At 35.3% G+C, this 13211-nt stretch overlaps 1 protein-coding gene across 1 annotated transcript in view; it reads left to right on the top strand.

Annotated features, from left to right (window-relative positions):
- The window catches only part of dysf (neuronal PAS domain protein dysfusion), a 92091-nt gene that overhangs the window by 33118 nt on the left and 45762 nt on the right, over positions 1 to 13211 (top strand). The window contains exon 3 of the mRNA XM_089092860.1: positions 4357 to 4541. Within this exon, the coding sequence (XP_088948986.1) occupies positions 4357 to 4541 (185 nt within the window). The remainder of the gene's footprint in view (positions 1 to 4356; positions 4542 to 13211) is intronic.

The following is a 13211-nucleotide window of genomic DNA, read 5'->3' as shown; positions in this document are numbered from 1 at the left end:
TTTTTATGTGGGAGGATCTTTCCATGGAGGAAGTTTTCATGGGAGAAGGGACATTTCTATGAAGGGGGTGCCGGATTTCCCAGCATTATTTAAAAAACGATCAGAAATTGAATTTAAAAAAAACAAATTTTTCAACTGAAAGTAAGGAACAACATCAAAACTAAAAACGAACAGAAGTTATTACGTTTACGATTGGGTTCGCCCCCTAGTCAGTACCAAAACGGTTCTGATCAGCTTACGCAGGACGTTAGACAAAGTCCACGGGAAAAAATCGGGTAACCCCCCCCCCACCGAACAAAAATCCTGGATCCGCTCTTGCCTTGCTCTTTAAGCCAAAGATTTTTTGGTACTTTCATAAGAGCTATTTATTCTAATTAACGGCCTTTGTGATTAAGGGTCATTTTTTAAGAATTGGAACAAAATTCGAACTTTAGCGTAAAGAGCGAGGTATTGCCTAGGGGGCGGACCCCCTAATATACGTATCAAAAATATATGAATATAGAAGTTCGATACATAAGTTAATTCGTAAGTTACGTATAATTATTACTAATAAAAACGTCCGTAAATAAAATTAAACAACTTTCGAGAAAGTCATTTAACCAAATAAAAGTAAAATTAATATGCAAATTTTGTTTTAATTATTCATGTAAGGTGAGCCAAAATCAAAACTTGTATTAATTCAAAAAAGTTCAAAAATTAAATAAAAGAAACAAGTTTTTTAACTGAAAGTAAGGAGCGACATTAAAACTTAAAACGAACTAAAATTATTCCGTATATGAAAGGGGCTGCCCCCTCCTCAACGCCTCGCTCTTTACGCTAACGTTAGACTCTTTCTCACAACGCTATTTTATAATACAATAAAATACTTTAGCGTAAAGAGCGAGGTGTTGAGGAGGGGGCAGCCCCTTTCATATACTGAATAATTTCTGTTCGTTTTAAGTTTTATTGTTGCTCCTTACTTTCAGTTAAAAAAACTTGTTTTTTTTTATTCAATAAATAAAAGAAAAGCAATGATTTTTAGATTTATAGCCTAGGGTGACATCCCAAATATATTATTAAGTACTAACATCCATATTTGTGTTTCTCATGCTTTTTTTAGCAATCGTTACTAACCATCTCGCTCCCTGATGGAAAATGTATTACGACTTGATATAACCTATTATTTATAAATATAAACATTAAATTGAATAAATACGGAAAGATGAATAATACAGTCCAAAAGATTTCCAGCAAATGCCTAGCTTTGCATTAGGATTGTTGATAAAAACGAAAACGTTACTTTTACATAATTTGCCGTACAAAAGTGATTAAAATTGTGCTTTGAATTTGTCGGTTTGTAGGTGTGGCGTATTTCCTAATCCATTCATATAATTGCCTAGTTCTGGAGAGACAAATATCCCCGATTTTTAAAAAGTTGATGGGTTTTTATAGCCTCATGAATGGAATTTTAAGCAAAAAAAAAAAAAATAAAATTTAAACTCCTTGTGATTGGCTCATCTATGTGAAATTTCGTACCAGTAAAAAAAAAAAAAAAAAACAATTTTAGCCACAAGATTTATTACAAGTAGCCTTCTGTTTCTCTCTGGCAAAACTAAAAATTTTCTTCGTATTGCTCCTGTATTCCAACGTCTGTTATCAACAACTTATTTTGATAAAATGCAAAAGTTAACAACAAAATTCCAATCCCCATATTCCAAAGGTCCCATGCCCATCCCCCCTTCAAACTCATCTTACGTTTACACTAAAATTCTGGCTAGCACTAAGCTGGGTATTAAGTTATCAAAAACCTAGTTTAGACATTCTATCTTAATAATAGCCTCCCATTATTTTTTATGCTCTTTAATTAAGGGCGTAATAGCAGTTATTATCCTTCTTTTAAATTCCTGGTAGTTGCATCATCGTAAAAAAATATTGATTGGTTAACCATCTTACCACTTTGATGTATTTCGACTAATTGCGGGTACCAACAATAGAATTGCGGTTAACCATTTTTTTAATTTATGCAAAACACTTTTGAAATAAAGCAATATTAAATATAAAAATAATGAATGGGTTCAGCCAATAAATCGATTGTTTTATGGTCAGAAATTATTATGTATGAGGTGTGGAAAAAAGGGTTTTGAATAATGATGTTGGTACTCCAGTTTAATTTTCTAGTTAAAAATCCTCAGAGTTGTATCTCATTTTGCATATATTATGCAGATTGTGCTCTAGATAAGATAGATAAGATATTTTATTCAGAAAATTAAATATCACAATCCCATAAGGGGTCAATTGGTAATTCAGAGTCTAGAAACGAAAAACAGGCCAGTGACTTGAGAAGAAAAATATATATATTTTGACGTCAAAACATAAAAATGGTTGAAACAGAATTTCACATAAACTGGCTAGAGTACAATAGACAGGATGATTTCATTATTTGAATATTGCAGAAACCATAATTTTACCAGTTTGTATATGAATCTATATAAATATATATATATATATATATATATATATATATATATATATATATATATATATATATATATATATATATATATATATATATATATATATATATATATATATATATATATATATATATATATATATATATATATATATATATATAAATATATATATATATATATATATATATATATATATATATATATATATATATATATATATATATATATATATATATATATATATATATATATATATATATATATATATATATATATATATATATATATATATATTATTGTTTAAAAAAGAACGCCGGATTTGAAATGCCCGTAATTTTTTTTATTGTTGTTGTCAACATTGTTCTTGCATGTTTTGTTATGACTGGTCATTGATGGTATGTTTTGATACTGTGCTTTTGTTTTCCAGGTTATGGTTTATGATGTATAGAAACAAATTTGATTTATAGTAGATTCAAAACCTATGTACAGCGTTAGAGTTTTACTTACGCACAGACCCTACCAAGAAAACCGGAGCAAATAAACACATATACAACTTGACATAGGCAATGCAATTCCGTTGATTTCATACCGAGCAACTCAACTCAATGGTCCCGCTACACTGAAAAGCTCAACAAAACTTTCTGCTGGTTCAATTAAGATTTGAGAAGCAGCCTCGTGTTTAGCCTAGTCTTTCAGTGTAGGAAGATTGCTAGTTTGAACGTTATTGGCTAATCAGAATCTGTCAAACCCTAGAGAGTTAGGACTTAGTAGCATTCATAGGAGCGTAGAAGTAAAAAAAGAATAAAAAAAGCTTTTATGTATAAGTCAATATCACTTGGTAAACCCAAATCGGTTAATGGATTTTCTTTGACTGCTCAAACCTCTTCGAATTTTTGTTTCTGGTAGGAAATTTGGGAAGGGGGCAATTTTGTTGTTTTTATAAACGAAAATCTCAAAAAAGGCATTTTCAGGGAAAGTATCGACAAAAATTGGTTTTTAAATCCATGGCTGCCATTGCCCCCCTCCCCAGTTGACGCCTCTGATGGGGTTATTCTATTTTGGCATAAGTACTTTCGCCCAGTTCTTAGTTTAAAAAATTCTCCGATTGCAGATTACGAATAGAGACTCCATAAACAGGGAAACAGAAAGTTTACTCCTAAAAATGGTGCGGTTTAAAATATGGCTCAAAACTGTACACCTCAACAGCAGGTAAATAAACAAGGGCTGAAAAGTTGACGTTATATGGCATTCCTTGTGGCATGCGCATAATGAATAAAGTGGCTGGCTTGTAAAAGCACACCACAAAAATAAGCCAATGAAGTAACAGTTGGCTGTACTTTTTACCCCGAAGTATAGGACAATAAACTATGTTTTCAGCTTTGGCCGACACTTCTAAGGTGGATTGTGTGAAGGAAAGTGTTCTTCCGTACATCTAGGGAAGAAGTGCTACGGTCTGTTTTGCAACCTTGATGTTGCCACTAACTTAAAACACATTGACTTGGCAAAATGCGCAAAAGTATGTACTCTGATCTTAAAAACGCTTTATTGGTAAAATGAGGAAGAGAATAATAGCGGCTTTTTACTTTTAGTTGGCGTTACACCACTTGCCTTAATTTATTTTTTTTAGTTAGGGTATATACGTGCAGAGGGCAATAGAAAAAATATTTCTTAAAGGAGATTCGAATCCCACAATTAAATTTTTTTTGTTTATCCTGGGCAGGGAGCTGTGACGCGACTAATTTAAAGAAAGAACTGTAAAAAAAACCCTGAAAAAGTAGATTAAACGGGGGTAAAGTCTTTATTCCAATAAAAGTTCCTTGACCCCTTTTCTTCCCCAATTTGCAAAGGTAAAGATCCTAAGCGTGTAGTACAAAGTGTGTACCTAATTTAATGCAAATTTTAGATAGTCATTGTAGAAGGTCATTACTTGGTTCCGATGGCTTTATCATCTAGACCAGAACCTGTTTTATTGGCAGTTTGTACACCAGTGGCAATGCCAGAAACACGAGAAGCTGTAATACAAGGCGCATGTAATGTTTTTACTACCCTACATAGCATGGATATGAAAATCCTTGAAGTTGACAGAAGGTAAGAGATCCTCCTTTTCTTTCTCCCTATCATTATTAATCCTTTCTCCCTGTTTCTTTCTCATCACTCAATGTCTCTGTTTGTCTGTTTTTCTGTCTCTCTCTCTCTTTCTTTCTGTCTCTCTCTCCCGCTCACTCATTCTCTCTTTCACACTCTCTCTCTCTCTCTTTCCCTTTTTTTATCTCTCTTTTTTATCTCTGTTGCAAATTTGAACATCAATAAATAAAAATTAAAGGAAGATAGATAGAAGAGCTTCTTATAACTATAGTAACACAGAGGAACATCTGTCCAGAATATTCCGTCGATTGCACACTGCAGAATAAGGTTTCAATCGTTCTAAAAAGATTTTTAACCGTAAAATTTATGGTTCCATGGCTTTGTCCAACCCTTCCTGGAAAACGTTCATTGTTTCATATCTGATTTCTGTTTCCTTGCTTACCTCGTGGAATAAGAGGTGTTATTTTGTTATTATAATTTTTTATTTCGACTTTTGGAATGTTTTTTTTTTCAGTATCCTTCTCGTTATTTTGCCAGCAAACTGACCTATAAGTACCACAATTTAGGAAAATTTGATAAAAGAAGTGATTTGATGGTGCCTTAAATTGACTGAAAGAAGTTACTTCACAGTAATTTATTCTTCAAGATTTTGCTGTTTCTATGTGACTATCACTTTTTATGAAATACTAGCAATTTGCATAATGAAAACCAGTTTTTAGATATTAGTGGGTGTTTTTGTGGTGCCTCCAAATAAACTCCTTAATGATTGTTGATCAAAAATTTTCCATTTTCTTTGTCTGTTTCATATTTCATTACGTTGGCGCTAATTTTATTGTAACTATGTAGTTAAGAACAAGCTGTAACAAAAGAGTACAAAATAAAAACGGTTTAATGAGAATTATCACTATAAGAAAGGGCTAAAAGTTGGATCCTTTTTCGTTTAACATGGGAAGGTAGGGATTAAATACTACTAGCGCCAATGGGCTAACAAAAATTGGCCCGTAAGAATGGGCTAAGAGTTGGATCTTCGGTGATTTAACATGCAATTCCAGGGATTAAAACTACTAGCGCCACTGACAGTGTAGAATCTGGCGGCTTCATTAAACAAGAATAAGATTTCAATACCACCATCGCACCTACACCCACATTGAACACCTAGTACAAATATATTTGTCCAATTAAAGTGAGACTAGGGTTCAAATCCCCCTTTTCCGTATTGGTATGTAGGATCTGTGATGGGAAGTTTCAAAATGGTGACTTAAAAGTGCAATTTTGAAGCTTTTTGACCCCCCCCCAAAAAAAAATACGATGGCCTCCCTCTTGATACCTGGTACACAGCTCCACAATGCTGCATAACCGTAAATATTGCTATGTAAACAATTTATAACAGCTCATTTTATATGTGATCAAGGCCATATCTAAGATTTTTACGGGGAGGGGGGAGGTGTTATTTTTTCAGGAAAGGGTTCACAAGAAACTTTAAAAATGCATTAAAGTTTGTTAAATATTCTTTTTACGTTTTTACGCGCTGGACAAACATTTTAGGCGGAGGGGGAGGGTTCAAACCCCCTAAACTCCCTGGATACGACCTTGTATATAATGCAAGGAATGGGGATTGTGACAATCAAATGAATTCTGACCCTCGTCCTATTAAACCTAACCTAACCAAAATACCAACTAAATATTTAATTAAAATATAGCTACAATGTAGTTTTCCACCGAGCCGAAGCTAATTGTCTGGTATAAAGACCGTGAAAACTGGTTGTACCTTTTTGATAGAAAGTACCTTTTTTTTAAAAATCACGCTTTTTAATTTTGATTTTAATAGGACGAGGGTCAGTATTCATTTGATTGTCACAATCTCCATTACTTTCATTTAATAAGTTCCCACCCATTGCTCTAGCTCTCGTCTTAAAGGTGACGCAACACTGACATATTGTTAGCTAATGGACTTAATCATTTATGATGGATTTTTGGCAGCGGTTAAATTCTGGGTTCCTGCACAAGCAAGAAAAAACGGAAAACCCAACTGCAATTTGATATTATGACGCCCATGATACTTTAATAACCTGCCAAATTTGTATCATACCTGTTCAGTACGAGTGTTTATGAAACAGTTCGTGTGCTTGATGATTATTAGTTGTCTAAATGTAAATGATGCTTTCAAACTAAATATATTTTAAAACTAAAAGCCAAAGAATTTGAAAATTTGCAGTGTTGCCTTTTTATGTTTTTCACAACAACATAAAACACAACAACACCCACTTTTCATAACACCATATAACAACATAAATATTTGTTGTTAGTAGCTCTGTCCTTTTTGTGTTGTATTTTTCCCAGCAACACAAAACACAAAAACATCAAGTTTTCACAACACCATTAACAGCATAAGTATGTGTAGTTTGTTGCTCTGCTCTTTTCGTGTTGCGGAAGCAACATTTTGGTTTTATCCCTCTTTTTAGCTTCTTATTTTTCTTGTTCCACTGATCTTTGTTTATCGAGAGAAACTACCAAGGCATTAAGAAAAGTAAAGTTACTTTTATTTTAAATAACCTGTTTTAATGAATATTGTATTAAATTCTGAAAAACTGCGCACAAGCCTTGACTCAGGCCAAAAAGGGTTTTTCTGCTTGTCTTTAATCCAGAGCCAATAGAGCACGAGCTCAATCGATAACGTGTCAGAAACTTGAATTTTCGTCTATTTTCCCCAATGGTGCTAAACGGGGGAGAGGCAAATTGAGGAGGTATTCGTCCCTAGACGTTTTGCCCCTGCTAGATGTCGAAAAATACCTTTTTTGGTATTTTATTTCAAAATATTCCTTTTTGGTATTTATATAGAAAAAAATGAAAAGAAATACAAAATTGCCACCTCGAAGATTTGAAAAATACATTTGGCTCCCCTCAACACTTTTATGAATTGGCGACACAGGTTTTCTTTAATTTTTATTTTTATTAGAGGCGACTTTTTTTTCAATTAAAGAAAATATAAATTAAAGTAATAGTCCAGGGTTGCATTGCTACTCCAGGAAAAGCCAATTATTTACCCCAGTCTATTCGTGTTTTATTCTTTTTGGCATTTTTATTGAAAAATATAAATTGAAAAAAAAAATTGTTTTTCCTCCCCCTAGATTTTGGATACGGTAATACATTTTGCCGCCCTCAACACTTTCATAAATTGACAGCTATGATGCTCCCCAATTACTCTCTTCACTATAGGCAATTTTTTTTAATTGACAAAAAAAAAAAAAAAAAAAACTATTAGCCCATGCTTGTATTGCTACTCCAAGAAAAGGTACTTTTCTACACCCGTCTATTCATGTTTCCATGGCTCAAACTTTGTTCCCCTTGACTTGATTCAAAGTAAAAAAAAAAAAAATCGGACAGACTGTTGTTATAAAATAATATCTATGGTACTTTGAAGATGGAGTTTATATCCCCCTTTCAGATGTTTGATCCCAGTGAAAGATCTAGAATATTAGAAATGTCACAGTTCGACTTTTATAGACATAGCCCTTGTCCCCGAGGCTTATGCAATTCAAAAATATTAAGAAAAATCAATTTTGATCAGAGAGAACGTTAACATTGGCCTTGCACCTCAGCAACTTTTCTTCAAGAAGCTCGTCCCCGCTGTTTATGGAATTCCAAAAATAGTAAGAAAAATCCATTTTGATCAAAGAGAACGGTATTATTGGCCTTGCACCTGAATAGCTTTTCTTCAAGAAGCTTGTCACCGTTGTTTATGGAATTCCAAAAAAATTACAAATAAAAATCAGTTTTGATCAGAGAGAACGTTAATATTTGCCTTGCACCTAAGCAACTTTTCTTCAAGAAGCTCGTCCCCGCTGTTTAGGGAATTCCAAAATATTAAGAAAAATCAATTTCGATAAGAGTAAACGTCATTATTGGCCTTACACCTCAACAGCTTTTCTGCAAGAAGCTGTCCCCGTCGCTTATGGAATTCTAAAAATCACAGGCAGCGCGCTAGCGCTGCCTAAGTAAAGAACGATGTGAGCACAATGTGTTTTTTTTTACATACCCGGACACTTCGCATCGAAGGAGTTGTTGTAGAAACTTTGAAAAGGGCTCATTCGATTGGAAATTGGAGTGGCTAGTGCCCTTTTTAATAGTCAAAACTGATTGGAGGGCAACTAGCCCCCTCCCCCACGCCTAAATTCCCCCAAACACATCCAATCAAAATTTTGAGATAGATGCAATAAAATGCATTAAAAAGAAAATATGTTTTTCGAGGAGGACACTCCCCCAAAACCCTTGGGGCAAGGGTTTTAAGTTATGCCCTGAGGGCATATAAGAACGATGTTGGCACAATGTATCATTTTTTTCCCTTTAGAGAAGGGCACATCATTTGGAAGGAGTCGTCGTAGAAACCTCCAAAGGGGCTCATTTGATTGGAAATTGAGAGTTCTAGTTCCCTTTCTAATAGTCGAAAGTGATTGAAGGGCAACTAGCCCCTCCCCTCCCCCCACGCCCATCATTCCCCCAGACACATCCAATCAAAATTTTGAGATAGCCATTTTGTTCAGCGTAGTCGATTTCCAGATAGAAAATATGTTTTTGAGGAGGACACTCCCCCACAACCCTTAGGGCAAGGGTTTTAAGCTATACTCTGGGGGCATATAAGGTTTTTTATAGAAGGCGTTGTCGTAGAAACTTCAAAAAAAGCTCATTCGATTGGAAATTCAAAGGGCTAGTCCCCTTTTTAATTGTCGAAAGTGATTGGAGGGCTACTAGCCCCCCCCTTACGCCCATAATTCCCCCAAACACATCCAATCAAAATTTTGAGATAGCCATTTTATTCAGCGTAGTCGATTTCCAGATAGAAAATACGTTTTTGAGGAGGACATTCCCCCACAGCCCTCAGGGTAAGGGGTTTTAAGTTATACCCTGGGGGCATATAAGGTTTTTAAAGAAGGCGTTGTCGTAGAAACTTCAAAAAAGGCTCATTCGATTGGAAATTCAACGGGCTAGTGTCCTTTTTAATAGACGAAAGTGATTGGAGGGCAACTAGCCCCCTCCCCCCACGCAAATCATTCCTCCAAACACGTCCAATAAAAATTTTGAGATAGCTATTTTGTTCAGCGTAGTTGATTTCCAGATAGAAAATATATTTATGAGGAGAACACTCCCCCACAACCCTCAGGGCAAGGATTATAAGTTATGCCCTGGGGACATATAAGGTTTTTATTGAAATCTTTGTCGTAGAAACTTGAAAAAGGGCTCATTCGATTTGAAATTCAAAGAGCTATCACCTTTTTTAATAGTCGAAAAGGATTTGAGGGCAACTAAGCCCCCTCTCACGCCAACCTTAGGGCGAGGGTTGTAAGTTATGCCCTGGGGGCATATAAAGTTTTTATTCAAAGCGTTGTCGTAGAAACTTCAAAAGGGCTCATTTAATTGGAAATTGAAAGGTCTAGTGTCTATTTTAATAGTTGAAAGTGATTGGATATCGACTAACGCCCCTCTCACGCCCACGCACAAAGTTCTGGAAATTAGGTCTTTTAGGATGTTAACCCCCCTCAGAGCCCTCAGTGCAAGGGTTGTAAGTTATATTTTTTTTTTTCCACCTCCTCTCCTCTCGGTGACTTTCAAATTTTCATTAAAAATATCTCATAATTTATTTAATGTCACCTACTCTTTTCTTAATAAAAAAGTTCTTCAAAAATTTCAAAATATTAAATTTATATAAAATTGAGCATTCCAAAATATATTAGGTTATAAAAATAAAGGTATGCTACATTTCAATTTTCATATACCTTTTAGGTTCATCCGATATCTCAGGCTGCCCTTCCCCCTTAGGGTACCCCTTCCATCGTGACCTTAAATTAGACTTTTCAAATCCTTTTTCATCAACCTCTATTTCCCCCGATATATAATTTACTTTTACCCCCCATCCCCCAAAATAACAATATACAAAAAAAAAAAGTAAGAAAGAAATGAAAAACTCTACCCTTACAAAAAAAATACTAATAGATAGAATGTCTCATTATCCCTTCACTTCATTTCCTTTAACTTTATTACTCATCTTACCTTTTCCCTTTGGCTGCTCAATTCATGTTGTAAGTTATGTAAGTTATGTTGTAAGTATTATATAAGATTTATATAGAAAGTTGTTGTATAGATCATAGGCAGCGCGATCGCGCTGCCTAAGTAAAGAACTGGGACACTCGAGAACAACACAAGAAGCGGGTACTAAGTAAAGAGGGGGAAACTCCCCCACAACCCTCAGGGCAAGGGTTTTAAGTTATGGCCTGGGGGCATATAAGAACGATGTTGGCACAATATATTATTTATTAACTTTAAACTTTCACGCAGGGCACTTCGTATCGAAGAAGTTGTCGTAGAAACTTCGAAAAGGGCTCATTCAATTGGAAATTGGAGTGGCTTGTGCCCTTTTTAATAGTAGAAAGTGATTGGAAGGTAACTAACACCCCTTCAACGGCCAGGATTTCCCCAAAAACATTCAAACAAAATTTTGCAATACACATTTTGTTCAGCGTAGTTGATTTCCAGATATAAATTTTGTTTTTGAGGACAGTCCCCCACAGCCGTTAGGGCAGGGGTTGTAAGTTATGCACTGAGGGCATATACGGTTTTTTATAGAAGGCGTTGTCGTAGAAACTTCAAAAAAGGCTCATTCGATTGGAAATTCAAAGGGCTAGTGCCATTTTAATAGTCAAAAGTGATTATAGGGCAACTAACCCACCTCTCACGCCCACCTTTTCCCCAAACACATCTAATCAAAAATTTGAGATAGCCATTTTATTCAACGAAGTTTTAAGTTCTGGAAATTAGGTTGATAACCCCCCCCCCACAGCCCTCGGGGCAAGGGTTGTAAATTATGCCCAGGGGGCATATAAGGTTTTTATATAAAGCGTTGTCGTAGAAACTTCAAAAAGGGCTCATTCGATTGGAAACTGAAATGGCTGGTGCCCATTTTAATAGTCGAAAGTGATTGAAAAGCAACTAACACCCCTTCCACGCCCGCTATTTCCACAAACACATCCAATAAAGATTTTGAGATAGCCATTTTGTTCCACGCAGTTCAAAGTTCAGGATATTATACATTTGAGCAGGACACATCCCCCACAGTCTTCAAGGCAAGGGTTATAAGTTATGCCCTGGGGGCATATAAGGGTTTTATTGAAATGTTTGTGGTAGAAACTTGAAAAGGGCTCATTCGATTGGAATTTCAAAGAGCTATCACCTTTTTTAATAGTCGAAAGGGATTTGAGGGCAACTAAGCCCCCTCTCACGCCAACCTTAGGGCGAGGGTTGTAAGTTATGCCCTGGGGGCATATAAAGTTTTTATTCAAAGCGTTGTCGTAGAAACTTCAAAAGGGCTCATTTAATTGGAAATTCAAAGGTCTAGTGTCTATTTTAATAGTTGAAAGTGATTGGATATCGACTAACGCCCCTCTCACGCCCACGCACAAAGTTCTGGAAATTAGGTCTTTTAGGATGATAACCCCCCTCAGAGCCCTTGGTGCTAAGGTTCCAAGTTATGCCCTTGGGGTGTATACAAGCTTTATAGAAAGTCTTGTCTTAGAAACTTCATAAGGGCTCGTTCCAGTGGAAATTCAAAGAGCGATTTCAATTTTTAATAGTTGAAAGTGATTGGATAGCGAGTAACGACCCTCTTACGCCACCATTTTCCAAAACACATCCAATCAAAATTTTGAGATATCCATTTTGTTCAACGTCGTTGAACGTTCTGGAAATTACATCTTTTAGGATGATAACCCCCTCAGAGCCCTCAGTGCAAGGGTTGTAAGTTATGTTTTTTTTTCCACCTCCTCTCCTCTTGGTGACTTTCAAATTTTCTTTAAAAATATCTCGTAATTTATTCAATGTCACCTACTCTTTTCTTAATAAAAAACTTCTTCTAAAATTTCAAAATATTAAATTTATATAAAATTGAGCATTCCAAAATATATCAGGTTATAAAAATAAAGGTATACTACATTTCAATTTTCATATACCTTTTAGGCTCATCCGATATCTCAGGCTGCCCTTCCTCCTTAGGGCACCCCTTCCATCGTGACCTTAAATTACACTTTTCAAATCCTTTTTCATCAACCTCTATTTCCCCCGATATATAATTTACTTTTACCCCCCATCCCCCAAAATAACAATATACAAAAAAAAAAAAAAAGTAAGAAAGAAATGAAAAACTCTACCCTAAAAAAAAAAATACTAATAGGTAGAATGTCTCATTATCCCTTCACTTCATTTCCTTTACCTTTATTACTCATCTTACCTTTCCCCTTTGGCTGCTCAATTCATGTTGTAAGTTATGTAAGTTATGTTGTAAGTATTATATAAGATTTATATAGAAAGTTGTTGTATAGATCATAGGCAGCGCGATCGCGCTGCCTAAGTAAAGAACGGGGACACTCGAGAACAACACAAGAAACGGGTACTAAGTAAAGAGGAGAACACTCCCCCACAACCCTCAGGGTAGGGGTTTTAAGTTATGGCCTGGGGGCATATAAGAACGATGTTGGCACAATATATTATTTATTAACTTTAAACTTTCACGCAGGGCACTTCGTATCGAAGAAGTTGTTGTACAGACTTTTAAAATGGCTCATTCAATTGGAAATGGGAGGGGCTTGTGCCGTTTTTAATAGTCCAAAGTGATTGAAAGGAGACTAA

The sequence above is a fragment of the Artemia sp. Qi Xiang Cuo genome, chromosome 8 (genome assembly GCF_049724085.1).
Source record: "Artemia sp. Qi Xiang Cuo chromosome 8, ASM4972408v1, whole genome shotgun sequence".
In the NCBI taxonomy this organism is placed as follows: Eukaryota; Metazoa; Arthropoda; class Branchiopoda; order Anostraca; family Artemiidae; genus Artemia; species Artemia sp. Qi Xiang Cuo.
The sequence above is the reverse complement of the archived record's forward strand: the minus strand, read 5'-3'. Positions and strand labels throughout refer to the sequence as shown.